Below are 19762 nucleotides of genomic sequence, written 5' to 3' on the forward strand. Positions count from 1 at the left end.
GCAGGGTTGTTCCATGTTTCTCTTGATTAGTTTGACATGAATTGGCTTAGACATGAATTAAAATCCAGCCCTAGTAACAAAGTGAAAAGGTTTTGCACCTTGTAGAGGGCTTTCACAAGACTCAAACATAGCTCATACTTTCTTAAACCTAATACAAATATGTCCAAGCACCCTTTAAATTTCTTGCTAAGCATGCATTTCTGATAATAGTAGTGATAACCGATCCATAGTGGAATAAAGTAAAAAATAAAAAAGTGAAATAAAGGAAAAATGGTTCTTGCTATTTTATCTTCATTAGGAATTTGTTTTTACTACATTTGCAGTTGAGATTAAAAAAAACAAAACAAAAAAAAAACATATAAGGAGAAGAGTCTTTATCTAAGTCTCTTTAAGTCATATGCAATCAGAGGTTTATTAACAACAAAGAACATTTATTTCCGCAAATTTGCTTTTTTTTAATTGATGTGTGCAGTAAACAAAATTTCAAAATTCAAACTAAACTATTAGGAAGAATCACTGCAATACATAACACTTAGTAACTTCTTAAAGGACAGGAAACTCATTTAGCTACCTACAAGATCTGTGTGTTTGATTGACCTTAACAATGTGTGATGTACACAAAGAAAAGGTGAACAAAAGAGAAAAACAAACATATATGTTAACCATTTCGGGGGCAGCTAAATCCAATCAACCACAGTGGCACCTTTTGGGGAAAAAAAACGCTAGTTTAAACCTAGCCTTAGAAAAAGAAGAACATTTAATTTAGAGCAAATAAAAGTTAATTTTGATAACATATACACATATAATACATATATACATTTTAAAATTGATAAATGTATTCAAACTGTACCATAGGATCTATGTATTGTACCTTTTGGTAGGTCTTACCTTTTGACTGTTAGTTTCAAGATTTTTAAGAAACTTCCTCTATTTGACTGCATTTATTTATGTTTATTAGGAATCAGCTTATATTTATTAGGAATCAAGTAAATCTGGGTTTTATACATTTTTGATCTAACTCTTGATATTATCATTGTAGTATACAAAAAAAATATTTAAAATGTAAAGGACCCAAGTTAACAGGTAAACAAATGTAAGGGTTTTGTAAAATATTCCCCCAAATTACCACATTTTACCCATATAAATTTGTTTTTTTTTTAACTAAGAGACATTTTAAATGAATGCAGATACATTACAGGCCAGCCATTTACATCTACCCACAAACAATCTGATCTTAGCTAGCTTAATTTTCTTCTTCATCTTTCAATTCCTCAGCTTTAAGTGTTGTTCAGTTAGTTCATTAATCCTATTAGAATGTAAACTAATGCCAAGAAATCCAATATCAACAAACAAGCAAAATGATGTAACATACATGGACAAAAGACACAATTGTGTTGCAATGATATGGTTATTATACCCTACACAAGTTATTTATGTTCATATTTTTACATTCTAATATATAGCTCCATCAACCAACACAGACATCGGTGGGCCCAGCAACATCACAGGCAAATCTTTTGCACCTGGCTCACAATCAGGCATCAATGTCTCAAAGTCCAGTCCGTCAAGCTTCCTCTTCTTCTTCTTCATCTTCCTCTTCTTCAGCTTTGAGTGTTGGTCAGTTAGTCAGCAGTAAGTATTGCTGTTTACCATTTTCTCTGTCTTTATGCCTTTGCATGTGCTCTTTGCTTGTTTCTTAAAGGTCTCTATGTCTGCCATTCTTAGGCTTCTATAGTAAACACACCAAACACAATCATTTAAAATGTACTATAAGTTAAAACCACATCACATGTTTATATTTATATTATACTATAATACATAAAATGGTAACCTTACTATAACAATGAGCTTTAATACCCATTATTTTGGTCACCTGGAGTAAACAAAATTCGACAGAATCTCATGAGAACCATGTATGAAATACAAATTAAAATATCTTCAATATTATAGGAAACTTTAGTTCTAAAACTAAATTCTAAGACTTTTACATCCTGTTTGCAAAAAAAATCACAAAGAACTCTATTTGCTTAATGGAAGAAAGAGGGTTGTTTTGACAGGTCCCACGACCATGCTCTACTACTAGATTTATTTTTATTTCTTATTTTTAATGTATGCAATTTTTATTCCATTCTCTTCAGTAGAACTCCTAAATCCTGTAATTTATGATAATCGGAAGTATCAAAGCTTTAAGGAAAAAGTCATGATTGCAAAATAAGCGGTCTACAGCATGTTTAAAGATGGTATAGAAGTCCATAATGATTTTATGGGCGTTTTTAGGAAACTCTAGGCCTTAAGAGCAGGCATTTAAAATGAAAATTTTAAACACCTTTAACCTCCTGGGCGGTTCATTTCTGTCCGGATTTATATGTCTAAAAGAGGTCCATTGTTTTTCATAAAAGTTTATTTTATAATATATTATATTAGTATGAGTATAATAAAGTGTGAAACACAAAATCATCATTAATGAAAAAAAATAAATTTATTAATAAACCTTGATTTTGTGTTTCAAACTTTAATATACTCACACTATTATAATATACTGTAAAATACATTTTCATGAAAGACAATGTACTGCTTTTAGACATATAAATCCAGTGTATTGCATGCAATACATTTGAAATTCCCGCCGCGCCCCTAGTGGCGGCTGTAAGCGGCGATGTCACCGAAAACCCCCAGGGAAAGTCAGGGAATGTCAGCGCACTCGCCACTGGACGGATCGAGGAAGGGGATGCGGCCAGAGGAGGGCAGAACACAAGAGGACGCTAGGGGACACGGATGGGACCAGGTTTTTTTTTTTTACTTTTTTAACTGTTTTATTTACCCCGAGTCACACTCGGGGTTACCGCTGGGGAAGTTAAACTCCTCCATTTGTTTTCAATAGAAGCATTTTAAGGGGTTATACATGCTTATAAACATCTAAACAACACTTCTACTGAAATCAGTGGGAGAGTTTACAAGTTTTTACAAGCAGTTAAAACATTTAAAAGTCAGCAAGGAGCATTCTCCTAAACACTCAAATGCCCTGGTGGAGACTAGCTCATTGGAATGCATGGGGATTTCACACATGGTTGTCATAGTTAAAAATTGGGGAAACAATTTATGTAGATTTAGGAGACTTTAAGGGTAAAGAATTGAATTGTTGTGTTAAACTGCTATTTTGTATCTTTTTTTAATGTTTAATGATGTTATTGTTTCCCAGCTTAAGTCCAAACAATGTTATGAATTGTTATCAAAGATTGTTAGTCTTTTGTTCTGTTGTATCATCATATTTTAACATAAATTAATAAAAACAATTCAATTCAATGTTTTATATATTTTTAAAACTGAGCTGTAAATAGAGCTACTCATATGATTCTTTAAACCCTATTGTTAATGCAAATATAGGATTTAAATTAGGCCTTGACTAAGAATGACCAAGTGCAATGGCTTCATGATCAGGCTGAAGCAGAACTAAACCCAATATTACTCACCTGTCCCTATTTCATTGAGGGTGCTACCATCTTCTTCCTTCTTTCTTTCTTTGTTTACAATTATGACCACCTTCATTGGCCAGGCTGGGGATGACTTAACTCCTGTGCAGGAGCTTGGGAGTTCATTCTCTCCCAGCACCTGCAAGGGAAGGTGGGGTTGTCAAATATCCTTGGTGGGCAGCAATCAGGCGGGTAAGAATACTTGTGGTAGAAGGGACATCATCTGTACCATTCTGCAAAAAACACCGGCCTAATTAACAATTTTCAAGGTGGGACTTTAGTAGCCTTTTTAACCCTAACATTTTAGTAACAACATTCGTACTGTGATTTCCTCCCATAGTGCATAGACTATTGCACCTGATATTTTGAGGCAGTCTCATGTCCAGGCTTAATATTGGCTTTTAAACTATCAGTATGTCCATAGCAGTGTTAGAGGAAACCCTTGCAATATTGCTAGAGAATGGTACTGGCAATGAATTCTAAATATTTTTAAAAGTGCCTTGGTTAAACTGATGCCTTCAACACAGGCCATGTATCATTCATCTTTCTCTATGGCACTTCTATACTCACTTAAAACTGTGCTCCCCGTGTTCGCCCCACAATTTACAATGACCACAAACTGTTAACTTTACTGTACTATATTGAACTGTCAAATTAGTATTTAAATACTGCAATAAAATATGATATATACTGGCTGCATTTTAGGAAGCTCGCTATTGCAGTACCTAATTTTTTGCCTGATAATTTGTAAATTGTAACAAATAAAATACCTTTAATCCACATCTACAATGTCTCCTTCTGAGTTTCTACAAATACTCTTATAAGAAAGAAATCAACACGTTTGAGAACAGCTAAACAATGGTCATCCTAAAGTAGATTAAGTGCCAACTACCCCTTGCTTTTAAACCCTATACATACATTTTCCCTGCAGACTTCTAACCAGTCTAGTGACATCATGAAAGCTTCCTTTTTTTATTGGCAATGGCAGAGTTTGGGCACTTGTAGTACTGTGAACCCAGGCTAAATGAGAACACCCCTCACCCCAATGAGATATTGGCAGTTGTACTGGTGCTTACAAAGCATGTACAACTGGAATCTAACTGCACCCTAAACCACAGAGCCTTCTACTGGTAATCCAATAAAACACATAGACCCTGATTTACGAAAGCTCTCCAAGGCTGGAGAGAATACACTTTCATCAGTGAAGCTGGGTGATCCAGCAAACCTGGAATGGATCTGGTCCAGGATTCAAAACATTTGCTAGCAAAAGGCAAATGATTTTTAAACATCCATTCCATGTTTTCTGGATCATCCAGTTCACTTCTGAAAGTGTATTCTCTCCAGCCTTGGAGAGCTTTCATAAATCAGGGCCATAGTCTGCCATTTAGCAAATGTTACACCTGTGCAAAAGGGATAGGAAATTGCAGGTTTAAATAAATAAAGTAATGATTATCCTAAAACTTTTGTTACTTTAAATTACTTTTTCATTGTTTTGCTTGAAATTTAAACAAACTAATTTTTTTGTCGTTTTTATCTTTAAATCACTGATTTTTGATAAAATTCTCTATCAGTCATATATAAAAAAAGAAATTTACCTTCTTTTGCCTTTTTCTTGCATAGAGCAGATTCACAGATTTTCAACAAAGGGTTATCTTGATCTGTTTTTTTTTAACAAGAACTGTGTCATTCTGATAACCAAATTGAAGAGAGAAGGCCATACTATGCCTGACCCTTTTGCTGTGTCTTCTTTGTCTGCTTACTTTCCCTTGTGTTTGTTTCTGCCTGCTTCTTATTGGCTATGTTCCTATATTTCATTGTTTACACCAAGCTGCTTTTGTGTGATCCTTGCTTGCCTTCTCCTTCATTTTCCACCTATTCCAAACCACATTTGTATTTTTCTTTCTGATCTTTAAAAAGTAGGCATTTAAAAACATTCTAAAGCTCAGAAGTTATTAAAAATATAGGGAGGAGGTAGAGCTTAGGTCACTATGATTTAAATTATAAGGCCTTTTTATCTAGATGCATTTTTATTATTTGAATGTTGTAAAAGCGGAACTTTCAAAAGAAAACAAAACAAAGAAAAACACCTTTTCTTGAAAAGCCTTTGATCCCTCTGCAGTCCATCAGTAAGACCATCCAGCTTCCTTCTTCTTTATGGTGTGGACGGGACAGTGGTCGCATCCATCTTCTTTCTGCTTCTACCCATATCACCCAGTCCTTGTCTTCATGAAAATGTAAAAAAATGTAGCTCTCACTACACATGCATTTTACATTTCAGGGCCATTTGAGCACCTTATGGCCAATCTCATTTAGCCACCCTTTTATATAATGTTAAAAATGTGATGATGGTCCACTTTAAAATAGATAGCAATCAGACATATTCAGTAAAAGTTGAAAACTGAACCTAGGTAACAAGTAGGAATACCTATCACCAGTATCAGCATATGTGTATAAGGTGAGGTTTTTTTTTTCTTGTTCAAATTATGTTAAACAAAAATGTGTTTTTTTGCTGTGTTTTCTATATATAGTGGTCACTTTGTTTGTTATTGTTGACCACCAGTTGATGCCCTGATAAAAACACGTTACAACCTCTGGCCATCTGACACATTATTAGTGTTTGTTACACTCTTTACATGAAGACATTGTGCCATCTACTGGTGTCCAACAATAATCACAAAAGATCATTTAGGAACAGGTGACCCCAAGCACAAAACAGACTCACCTGTAAAGGTGGGATAAAAAGTGTGATATTAATGTTTTCCCCTTTTAAATGAATGTTTTAGAAACAACACGCCATATGGGTGTATACCATTTGGTTTATAATTAAAATAGTGTACTCCTAATTTTTCAAATAAAATAAGTACCTGTGTTTATATTTAAGTTCATTTAAACCATTATATACCCTTTAGTTATTTCCTGCCCCATTCAGGTAGCCTGACTTCTTTTAGGGGTTTCTTAACTCCTACTTTAAACTTCCTACCTAGTAAAACGTCAGAAGGATAAATGAGGGGACATCTGTCCAATGGATAGCAGTAAAATCTGTCAGCTTCTGACTTCTGAAGTTTATCTAAAATGCAGAAATCAAAGGTAAAATTTTGGAACCATTTACTGATGGCATAAAAAATAAAACACTTTATAAATAAGCAGTAGGCATTACAAGTACTGGTATGCAGCATAAACTAATACTGTGAGGCAAATTTATAAAGCAGTGCATCTGTCATTCACCAAACATTACAGATAAATGCACCAGGTACATGCAGATTTAATGCATTCCCCAGGAAATTGTATCTGCAACGAATATTTGGTAATTGTCATATTCTCTACCTAATTTATATGACACATACTCTACATAACTGGACTACTGTTACTAATTACTTTAATAAAAGTATTAACCTAATTCTAGTGCTGCCAAAATGTCTGACATTTTTATGATTTCTGGTTTGGGTGTCTGAAACCCCAGACTGGTTAAACAAAATAATTTGGCTGGTGAAACAGATCGTATATATATATATATATATATATATATATATATATATATATATATATATAGTGTGTGTATATATATATATATATATATATATATATATATGTGTCTGTATTTAGCTGCTTGCTAGGAGTTCAGGTTTAAAACAGATACTTGCTGTACATTTATGCGCAGTGATTATTCCTGTTTTCCAAAATATCCTTTCTAGTCAAGGATCAGTTACTGGATAAAAAAAGAATTGGCTTCCAGCAGCTATGTCATTTCCCTTCATAAGTCCTAAATTGAGTGCATTATCTGGCACCAAAGGAATCTTCCTCACCTAGTATGTATCTACAATTAGAGACAAAAGCTGCTTTGGCTACCGGCTTTCCTGAAAATGTAAACAATGAGAAAATATAATGTGACAAGTACTATTTTTTTACTGGAACCTAACAGTAATAAAAAAGAACATTCAGCTTTCAAAATAAATAGAAGTAATCTTTGGCAATTGATTATGTAATTGCACACTGTTGTATATTAATTTAATTTGCTGTCTTTATAACAATTTGGGAGAAAAATTTAGAGGTTAGCACTGTGGCCTTTGCAGCGCTAGGTTCCAGGTTCAAATCTCAGCCGGGACACTATCTGCATGGAGTTTGCAGGTTCTCCTTGTGTTTGCATGGGTTTCCTCCGGGTACTCTGGTTTCCTCTCACATCCCAAAAACATGCAGTTAGGTTTATTGGCTTCCCCCCAAATTGCCTTTAGACTGTATTAAAGACATATGACTATGGTATGGACATTAGATTGTGAGCCCCTTTGAGGGACAGTTAGTGATATGGCTATGGACCTTGTACAGCGCTGCGTAATATGTCAGCGCTATATAAATACTGTGTATTAATAATACCATTTATAAAAATATTGGAACGCTAATGTGTAGCTCAGGATAACCAATCGAATGCCAACTGTCTTTTTTGGTATAATAAAGGAAAACATTTGGACAAATCACTACTTGCCAAATGAAAAAGTATAAACATATGTATCAGTAATACACCAGGTATTACATAAAGTGTTCCTTTTTTTAAGATCCACAGACAGCCAGTGGCGAGGTTGATGGAGTAAACCTTGAAGAAATACGAGAGTTTGCCAAAGCGTTTAAAATACGACGTCTTTCCCTTGGTTTGACGCAAACGCAAGTGGGACAGGCGTTAAGTGCAACGGAGGGTCCAGCCTACAGTCAATCTGCAATCTGTAGGTAAGGAATTTTGGGCTACATCTATTTCAGACCTCATTGTTTTGTGTTTTTTTTGCACGAGTATCTTCTTGTTTTGCATGTTTTACATTACATAAATATGAGCTGCAAAGATATATATCTATCGAAAAGCAAAACTTTAGTTACATTTCACATAATATAATGACTTCAAAAAAAAATGCTTAAAAACATTTCACAGCCTAAGTAAATATTACCACAAAATATTTATTAGTCCAGAAAATGTATTAGTCTGCACATATAATATACAAAAAACAACAGTTGACTGTACCCAATTGGCTATATATAGTGGTTCCTGGGTGCTTAATCCTAAAAACAGAGGAAATAGAATTAAAGTATTTGTACAGCAGTTCTCAATAAATACAACTGTTCCTCAAAGCCTATCCAAAAAACACAAACCTCCATCCAAAACCAATGCAAAGCTGATTTTTGGTTTACCAACCAAAAACGCATATAGTACAAATGTATTTTCGTATTTAATGCATATATGTTTTGTTTTGATATTTTTTTTTTATTTAATAATGCCCAAGTACATTATATAAGGCTAAAACAAAACTGTGTTGCCACCCCTAGTAAAAGACAATTACCAAACATAATTATACCAATTATATTCGACTATATACAGGTTGACAATCAAAAATCCAGCAATCTCCTGACCTAAGGAGTGCCCGATTTTTGAAAATTCCATATTTTTTTTCATACTTACCTTCATACACAGACCAGCCTTCCTCTCGCAGCACCCGGGGACATCTGACACACTTCCAGGGAGCAGGCAGCAGGGACGTCTCAACCTGTATTTAGTGTAGCAAGCAAGACCTAACAGCTGTCTCCGCAGAACAGCGCCATGAAAAAATAGTGGCCAAACAGTGTACTGCAGTCCCCGTATTGAAAATGCAATCCGAAATTCATGCCAGGAAACTGAGGGATCCGGATTATCGATGACCGGATTTTCAATTGTCAACCTGTACTATTATATCATATATTATTGTACTGTATACTAATAATATATATATACTTTATAATAATATTTTAATTGTAACTTTTCAAAAATTGTATTGCTTATTAGGCTGGTACAGTAAAGTGGACATTTAAAACAAAAGATAATATTTAGCATTCACTCACATTTTGGTGTAAGAATAAGCCCATAGGTAAATAGTGTCTGTATTCTCTATTGAGGCACATAGATGTATTATTGAAACCCATAGCAGGTGCAGTTTAGTAAGATTATAGGGGTATACCCTTATATTAGCATTTGTATTGTTCCTATTCCATAAATATATATATATATATATATATATATATATATATATATATATATATATATATATACACTGTTGTGATAAACTTTATGAGTAATGCAATAGATAGTTCCAAGAGCTTTCTATTGTTTCTAAAGACCTTGGAATCTTCCACAAAAAAGCCAACCAAATCTCAGCTCATTTAAGTGGATTTTGTTCTTGGTGATCCGTGAAATGCTCCATCTCTTTATCCGCTCTTTAGATTTTTAATGTATTCCCTGTAGAACAGAAGTGTACTTTTCCCGCAGTTTAAGAATAAGGTTATAAATAACATCAGTATGGGGTAGTGAGCTTGCAGCTCACATTTTTCTCAATGATTTTCCATAAAACCCATTGATTGTTGTTAAATACAAAAAGCTCCATAGGATCCTCTCACTTCTATGGCATCCCCCACTGTTTTTTCTTATAAGATACCTCCCTGTAGAAAATAACCTTTATTCAGTCTATACAAGGATACCACTGCTGGGAAATTTGTTTCATGACTTGTATATTGTTATAGCAAATATCACGTAGTGAAAAATCAACACAGATAGGGAACACCAATGATCTAAATACTACCTCCCTTTATGTGTAGTAATGATTTAGCAGTTTTTATCTAACATAGATTATGAACTAATAATAAAACATAAACACAAGGAACTTAAATGCTAAGCCCTAGAATGGGATTTATTGTATTCTATTATATGAGCCCTTTCAAAACAGTGTAGGTCTCATTAAAACACCTATTTATGGTTATTACTGGTTATCCTGTAATCCACAACCTATTTGCTGGGTGCAAGAGTGTCTTTCCCTTCCTAATTGATACTTCTTAGAGAGCAGAAGACTGATGAAAAAAATGACAAATCCTGTTTCTTAGAGAACCAATTATGCAATGAATTGAATTGTTAGTTTTAAATTATTATAATAGTGCTAGCCTAAATAATAAAACTCTAAAGTTGACAGAAATTAATTTGCATTACTTCTGAGAAAGCCTCTGGAGGTCTGTTGACCTGTCAAATTTCACACTGGATTCTAACAGTTTTCCAATTGAAAATCAGTTAGAAAAATGTGTGAATTTTGACTGACACTCGTAAAAATAATTTAGTAAAACATCTAGAAAGAGACCCCCCTGGGTATCAGATAGAACCTGATTCTACCTAACAGCATTAAATGATGGAGCTTCTTAGCTAGAAAGAGTATTAACATTTTGTAATAAAATGCTGTTATAAACACTTCAGAGCTGGGAGAAAACATAAGTTACCAGCATGAGGTCAGACAATTGAAGGGACAGCCTCTGAACTACTCTAGGGGGCTCTTAGCTCAGCCTTTGGCACAGCAAGTCAAGCAAGTATGGTAGAAATAAACATTTGCAAATGTGAAAAGAAAAAATACAAATCACAAGTTCACATCAGGAACACATTTTATGACAAATTATATCTATTGTTTCTTAGCATATCTCTCACTATAATGCTGAAATGAAATGTTATTGTGCAGGATTTTATATATAATAAAACACAGAAAAAAAATTACATTTTCTGGGTGCAGCTAGTTCACATTTATAGTTAGTTTATAGAACAAAGGGAATGGTGAGTCTTTCATTCACACATAAAAGATATCGAAGTGACCCTTTAAGTCAGCACAGAAATTTAGAGATACAGTTTAAGTGAACTGTAAACAGACTTGCAAACAACTGCAAGGCTATTGTAAGCATTTTCCAAGGCCATGTTTCTCTTTTAGAGGCTTATACTATGTGGAAGGTTTTAAACTTTATATTTTTTTACAAGAAGTAAAATCTAGATTGATCAAAGTTTTAGCGTACTTTTGTGTGGTTGTTAGCAACTTCAATTGCCAGTTTTCTATATTATTCAATATTCCAAATACGAGATATTGTGATTAACATTCCTAGTTCTCACCAACAGTCTCAGCAATAGAAAGCCAGGTGATAGCTTCAAATTCCATTATAGATTCTGATGTAAAAAAAAAAAAAAAAATTCAGGGGAGCTTCAAGAAAACATATACTTTTACAAAAAAATCTATTTACTGAAGTCCCAGAAATACATAAATGTTTCTGCCCAGCACTTTTAGTTGTAGGTGAAATAGACATTGGGTTTTGTTTTATGGCTTTGCAGTTCTGGATAGGAAGCCTGGCTATTAAATCTTTAAATTTCTGAATTTAATCAATATAGGGAAAAAAACTGCATCCCCTGAACCTTTAACCCACAGCAATATTTTTAATCACCTACAATACTCTCTCATATACAGTAATCTGCCATTATAAGCATGAGGCAGTCAGAAAACAAAGCACTGATAATTATATATATATATATATATATTTTTTTTTTTTTACAAATTTACATACAAAGAGGAGAAGTCGGGTTTTGCTAATCCCAACACAATACTTCTGTTCAAATGATAAAATTATCCAACATCCTATTACTCTCTTCCATTGTTGCTTATTACAGCTACTTGCAGCAAAACATTATTTGTGTAAGAGACTCAAGATCCTCTGTTTTTGAAACTCATATGCCAGGTAACCATTCAGTTATTCAAGCTTTCAGTTACTCAAGTTTCTAAAGCTAATTAGCTTTAGAAAGGCTTCTCCCATTTCACAGAGACTACCAATAAATAGTACTGGAGGTCAATCTAAAAATGTGAGAGAATAAGCAGTGAAAAATATATACTAATGCCAAAAAAAGCCAAAAAGTTGTTAGAATGAAACAAAAGCGAATACATTTCAGGTTATTAGGCACTCTCCCTATAATGCTTTATAACTTCAACAAGGCTGGACTACAATGATTGTGTTTCTTCAGACCCACAGTGTACAATCAGAAAAAGGTAGCAGAAGATTGCATAACAAAAATATACAGCATGAAGAGGAAGTATCTAATACCCTGAAGTGCATTTTTAATTTCATTCCAATTCAACAAAATTACAATAAATAATAAATATTTATATTAAAAAGTAAAATACGCACTCTGAACATTACCATGTCAGTTTTTTTTAGCTAGTGATAGTGAAAAAGCATGATAGTTGAAAAAGCAGTGAATAAAAAGGGAAAGACTTTGGGCCAGAGGGCAAGTCAAATGCAAGAGTTGACTTTAGGTGAACCAACATGTCAATTCTTCTATAAGATTACATCACCATATGGGAAGAATACGCCTATTTTACAATATATTATAATAAAGTTATGATAAAGGTCATTGAAAACCTATTTTGTAGGAGTTTTCCCACAGAAAAATATACACAATCATAGATATATTTTCTATAGAAAAAACATATTAATAAACTTGTGAAGAATAGGGGCATGTTCATTTAGTAGCTCCATTTAGTACTAAAACATATACAAAAATACACAATTCTTGAAACACAGTAGTTCTGTACATTTTATAAATATGTTACTTTTATTCTTTTTTTTTTTAAGCTGTAAATGTCCAGTTTATAGCTTCATGTGCTTGAATATTTGAAATCATGCATGCATGTCTGCTAATGTGTTACTATGGAGCATATTGTCCTTGTTAACTACCTCTGCCAGTCCGTTAGTTAGGCAGGCAGGAAGTCCCACCCTGGCAGAGCAACAGTGTAAGACTCTTCTTTTTCAATTTTCCCCTCAGACACACCATCCTGAGAAGCCACTTTTTCCTACCACAGGAAGCCCAAGAGAACACTATAGCTAGCAGTCTGACAGCCAAACTGAACCCTGGCCTTTTGTATCCTGCCAGGTTTGAAAAGCTGGACATCACCCCTAAAAGTGCCCAGAAGATAAAGCCTGTCCTTGAAAGATGGATGGCCGAGGCTGAGGCCCGCCATCGAGCAGGTATGCAGAACCTGACAGAGTTTATCGGCAGCGAGCCTTCAAAAAAACGCAAGAGGCGCACTTCATTCACTCCGCAGGCCCTGGAGATCTTGAACGCCCATTTTGAGAAGAACACACACCCTTCAGGACAGGAAATGACAGAAATTGCGGAGAAACTGAACTATGACCGGGAAGTTGTCCGCGTATGGTTCTGCAACAAACGGCAAGCACTCAAGAACACAATAAAGCGATTAAAACAACATGAACCAGGCACAGGAGTCCCAATAGAATCTTTAACAGATTCAATGGAAGAGAATTCCTAAAACATTGATATGAACTCTGTGAAATGTCTGTTCATCAGCCTTGTAAGTAAAACACAAAAATTAAAAAAAGGTGGACAGAACACTTTATTTATGTGTTTAAGAGTTTTCCAAATACAATGCACAGCACCTAAGTGTGTATGTGTATGTGCTAGTAACCCTAAACAGAAAAAAAAGACAGAAACCTTTTTTTCTACGGACTTCACAAAAACCAAATAACTGTGTTCTTTTTTCTGTATATTAAGACAATGTGAACAGTGTTTGAAAACCAAGAGAATCTTTTATCTATCTAAAAAGAAAAACAAGCCTGCCACCTGGAGGATTATTTGTAGACTTTCAGGGTTTAAGTGCTCATTCACTAGAAAATCTTCACTATGAACCAAAGCCAGAAAAATGGTGTTGCAAAACTAGATTGTTGGACTTCTCTAAAATGAGCATCATGATGTGTTTCACATGTTCACTGTCTGCTGTAAAAAAAAAAAGTACAATTTTTATTTTTTCAGTTATGTTATTCTGGGACACATACAACTTTTAAACACATTAACTCACTCTTTGTGGAAACTGTAAACTTACATTTATTGACTATATTTAGGGACAAGCAGTTTCTTGATTATGGGTTTCCATACATGGGTTCTATCCTGACATGTATAAAGAATTATTTACATTTGGTTCATGTCATTTGGTACCAAAAATGTTCGCTTTGTTGGTGTAAGTTGTTTCTGTTCTACATAGGGCCATGCCAGATGGGCGACCTTGATACTGGCGATTTATCACCAGTGTCTGGATCACTAAAAATTTCCACTAGTCTCTATAGAATCACTCTTTTACTTGTGAAGCCAGCAATATTGCTTCTTAGTTGCTAGTGATTCCGCATTCAACAAAGGTTAGCAGAATGCTTTCCAGTATGACTCTGCCACTGGTAATGTATCACTAGCAGTAGAGTCGTCCCTGTGACATGGCGCTTACGACTAATAAAAACATTAGAGAAGAAATAGGGTTTCCACAACTGTTCTGCAACCATTTTCTGTAGTTTATTTCCAAAGTCTCTTAGCCAAAGAAATTTTTGAGAATCTGGTGAAGTAGGAGGCGATTCCTGGATTATACCAAATTGATGACTGCAGGATTATCACAGTGTTTAATACAGCTGCTTAAATACGTGTGCATTGCTTATTTATTGTGACCAAACTTTGATTTCTCATGTGCTACAAATTTTCCCATATGCTACCTTCTAACAACAAAAAAGGCAAGTTTCAAGAATATATATAGTACAGCCTGATGCAGCTAAGAAGGTCAACTGATGGTCAGAAGAAAGTCTGAAACACCAGTGAGGGAACTTATTATGCTCCTAAATGCATTTAAAACTGATCTCAGAAGTAAACCATATGCGCCTAAGGCACATTTCATGCCCCATGTGACAAATCCTAATGAAGTATAAAATGCATTAAAGTGAAGTCAGGTGACCATGGTCCTATCTTCTAGAAAGTGAGGTGAACTAGTGTTATTCGTAAACATTCATTTGTGTAGAACAAGCTCGATAACTCTACACATTTTTAAAATGTTAAACTGTTTACAGATTCATCTCACAGTGAATTGTGTCCAGAATCCCTTGTTGTTCTTGCACCTCAATTCACTGCACTCAATACTTCAAAACTAAACATGCCCAATGAGCCAACCTCAGGGTTTCTTAGGTCCGTGTGGTCCACAGCAGGAAGAAGAGAAACTTACGATTCAGAGGGTACCATATGAAGTGCTGATTTTGTATTCCTATTCCAAAACTAGGATTTCTGATTACTTGTGTTTGGATGAATATGTGTATTTTTGCCTGAATTGCTAGTAGTCAACCATATGATACTGTAAAAAGTTGGGTACAACAACCAGTAGCACTGGGTCTACATTTAAAAGCAGACTAGACCAATCTGCTTTTATGATTTATTTTTCTTATTAAATTCTTCCTAAAGATAAACCATCTTCCTAAGTTAAACCATACTTCATCCATTTTAGGTTAAGTGCATGTAAAGGTAAAACATTGACTTAAAATGTGCGAGAATTAGTCCCTCAACCAAGTTTTTATTCCTGTTTTCCACCCTCTATTTGCCCCAGTGACTATTGTCACCAAGGCCAAAAAGTGATGGAAAGTCCAACATTTTGTTGTCACTAGAGAAGTAAAGGCAAAATATGCAATTAGAATAAATGTTGCAGAATCTAAAACAAGAGTTTTAATCACTTTGGTGATTTCCTCTCATTTTTTGTTGGGTGCTGAAAACAAATGAATGAAAATTTTCACCAGCTTTCACAGGCAGCAACAAATAGGAGGTTTTATTATTTACCTATTTTATAAAGAAAATAGCTGCACAATAATATGTAATGCTTTACTTGTGTTATTTATAAAAGTCCCCTAAAAAACAGTAATTTAATGTCCTATGAAATAGTATGCCTTCCTAAACAATCGAGCTAATGTAATACATAAAGTTCAATATTTTCTTGGCAAAAACAAATAAAATAACAATGCAAATTATGTTAACCTCACAAATTTATACACCAAATGGTCCATCTTTATGCCATTTTTTTATTTAGACATTTACTAAGCAAAAACCATCTAGTCTGTTATTTAGCTAATCTAAAACAAAAGAGCAACTTCTATTTTATGCTATTCTTTCAAATAAATTTACAGACAGCAGTGTAAAGTAAAGCTATGTACACACACTAGACAATTGTCACTCGAAATGAATGATTAAATTTTAGCATTTGCCCCAACATCCAACTTAGCAGATCACAATACGATCTAAAAAGACTGCTGTAATTTCCTATAGGGGAGGATGAATCCAATTACTCTATAGAACTGAACAGCTCTGTCTATACAGTGCTTGTTGTTCTACAGTTATTGGAAACAATCTTTCATTATCAGAAACCAAAATGTGACATCGGTATGCAGTTTACTTCTAGCAGTATGCCAAAAAATAATAATCTATGGACTGTGTAACAAAATTGTTGTTGAATCAGAGCTTTCAAAAAAACTACTACCCCGTTGATATCACATCTGCATGCAACTAAAAATAAGCTTTTTGCATACATTTAACCATAAGTATGCAAAACTTAAATTAAATGGTAATACTTACTAAAAAAATAAGTAAATTAAAAACTAATTTCAAAGATTACAGTCTCAAAGTCCATTTACCGGGATTACCAATTTATTTTTTACCTATCACAAAGTTTCATAAATTTAGTCCAAAAAGACAAAATATATATCTTGTGTAAAAAGCAAAAACAAAAAAAATGAGGGAACATTTAATCAACCACTGACATACAAACATGGAAACAGTTTTTACTCATTTTCACCCTATTTATTTACAATTTTTAATATGTAATGCTTCCTAAATTGATTTTACTAATTTTGCCAACCTACCTACACCAATATGTAATTTACAAATTTATTTATGTGAATCATAATTGTTTGTAGTTACACATCCTTGATTTAAATTTATGCATAAAAGCAGACAAAACTTTTGTATATAAAAAAAAAAACAGAAACAAAGAAAAAGCAATCTTTTGTACATTTATTTAATTTACTCATAGTGTGCTATTGGAATAAGTAGAGAGTGGATAAATGAGTATTGTTACTGTGTAGCTGTATTTCTTCACTCTGAAATAACGTTTCATCCTTTTTAGTGTGACCTAAAATACATTTATCACTCTCTCAATACCCATATAATTGGTGAAGGGAACAAAGCAGCATATCCACAAATTATTTGAAAAAATATTATCGCTTTTGCAAAAACATTACAAAAATGTATAAATAATATTCACCATTTTCTAAAATGATTTCTTTAAAAAGAACATGACACCAGAAAGATACATTTAACAAATACATATAATTTTTTGTGCATTTAGTGACTGTTTTATTTAGTGACTGTTTTATTCCCCTTCACTCCTACCTGGCAGCTACATAAAGGGCTATATAAGCACTTCAAAATATGAGGAGGCTGTAATGTGTAAAAAGGGGGAACTGTACTAGACAAATGACTGTAATAGTCCATTTTTCTAGTAAAAGGGATATTGCAAATTAAAATAAAATCATGAAGAGAAAGGAAAAATGACTTTACATTAGCATGATTTCTTCTTTTATGTTGGGGGCAGGGTCTCTTTAGTTTAAAAGCTATAATCACCATTAAAAGTACAAAAGTAAAATGCCAAATATTGTCTTCTAGACTATACAACAGTATACTTAATAAATTTACTGTTTAAATACATTGATAATTTAATTTGTTATTAAACCATGCACATATTTGCTTTTTCCCAATTTCCTGAACATTTTTAAATTTGTCATCAATTTTACCTCCCTATCCAGTGATGGAAAGCAAAACTAATTTAAGGTAGCCAACAACACAAAGTTGAGGTCAAATCTTACAGACATATTTTGTATGACTTAATGTAACAATAACACGCATGCTTAGTTTTGGAAAATAAGCATGTTAGTTTACTAAAGAAACATTGTTCAGCACTATCCTGAGGTATAGCAGGCAGCAGAAAAAAATCTAGACATTTGTTCAGGGGAATCTGCAAAGGTTCTTTGCAAAGGAAATTAGTGAAAATAACAATAACAAAAATATTCAGCTTATTGAATAATGAATGTGATCAACATTAGAGAACTTTAGTTTTTGGTGGCACAACTATTCTTGATGGTTGAGTCTTTGCTTAAGTTTTTTAGGTATTGTTGATACATAAATACAGATATATGTATTTGTTGCTTTTTAATATCCTTTTAGCTGTACACTGTTAAAGGGGCCTTTGTCTACCCTACCACTTAATCTACCATCTGGCTTTATTGGGTTTTGGCTCTAAAAACAGATATTTTTACCACAATACACAAATTACCAGACTGGTAATTAAAACTGTTTGTAATCCTTAAAAAATATACTAAGGTTATACATTTTCTTTTCTTTAAAATAAATGTGGATCTGCTGCTTTGGAATATATGTATGTGTATATATATATATATTTATATATATATAAATATATATATATATACTTATACTTTTTGTTGTAGATGCCATTCTTCTTTTACATAATTAAAGATTATCCTTTCCTAAATTCAGTTTCAATATCAAATGTTTTGGTTTCCTAACATTGCAATTATAGAAACAAGAAGGGACATCAGTGGAAAAAAGTAGAGGCGTATCAAAATACTCAAGCTGTAACCAAAAATAAACATTCTAAAAATGCCTTTGCTTGTCTTAATGCTGGACCAAAGTTCAATGTATGTAGGTATATGCACATTGTATACATATGGCTAAATGTTGCTGACAATCTTGCAGTATTTAAGTGTGACACAGAAAATTTTCATTGTTGCATAACACTGCTTCAACATTCGTGCATATATAGCACAAATGGTGTAAACCTGGAACTAAAACCTTCTTGTAAGAACTAGAACATTTTTATGCTTCACTTTTATTATATATTTTTTTTTCTGTGTGCAATTCATTTGTAAAGCCACTGTGAGACACCAAAGGTTTTTCTCTTGTTACGTGCTTAAGTTCTACAAAATGGTCAAACACGTTGGAAGAAAACACTTCTTTAGTTTCTCATTTCCAGCATCGAATTTAGCAATGTAAAGACAACACTGAGAGACAAATTTTGTTTCCACAGGAAGAGGAGTTTTATGTGGTGGACTTGTAACAAAGGATAAACAAAAACTTTACTGGAAGCTCCTAACTGCTCTGACTCTGAAACCAAAGCTGTTTTAACTGCACAGTTTGCTTTAAATTTTATAGACTGGAATAAACTAAAACTGTAATTAATCTAGAGCAATATCTGTATGGTCAGTAAAGCTGCACTTTGTGTATTTCTTAAAAGCTTCAAATCTGTCACTTTTAATTTGTACCATAAAAATAAAGAAATGTTTGACATGAATATGCTTTATCGTTTACTATGATTTAATAAAATTATCACTTAAATTGTCAATGCAACACACATACATAAATGTTTACATGGCCACCCCACTCTCTATTCACAATTTTTATTACAAACATATATTGTTCAAGTGCAGTGTTTAACAGGCTCTAAGTTAAATGTACAAGTGTCCCAAATGCAACATTTTAAAGAATGTCCTCTTTGGAGTTTCTACTTCAAAATGAGAGACATATTATTCTGCAGCTGGACAAATTCTTATATTCT

At 33.5% G+C, this 19762-nt stretch overlaps 1 protein-coding gene across 1 annotated transcript in view; it reads left to right on the forward strand.

Moving 5' to 3' along the window:
- Positions 1 to 19498, forward strand: part of POU6F2 (POU class 6 homeobox 2) — a 229238-nt gene extending 209740 nt beyond the window's left edge. The window contains exons 8-10 of the mRNA XM_072412222.1: positions 1464 to 1632; positions 8018 to 8186; positions 13090 to 19498. Coding sequence (XP_072268323.1) covers positions 1464 to 1632; positions 8018 to 8186; positions 13090 to 13594 — 843 coding nt within the window. The 3' untranslated portion in view covers positions 13595 to 19498. The remainder of the gene's footprint in view (positions 1 to 1463; positions 1633 to 8017; positions 8187 to 13089) is intronic.
- Positions 19499 to 19762: the final 264 nt, after the last annotated feature.

The sequence above is a fragment of the Pyxicephalus adspersus genome, chromosome 5 (assembly GCF_032062135.1).
Source record: "Pyxicephalus adspersus chromosome 5, UCB_Pads_2.0, whole genome shotgun sequence".
NCBI classification, from domain to species: Eukaryota; Metazoa; Chordata; class Amphibia; order Anura; family Pyxicephalidae; genus Pyxicephalus; species Pyxicephalus adspersus.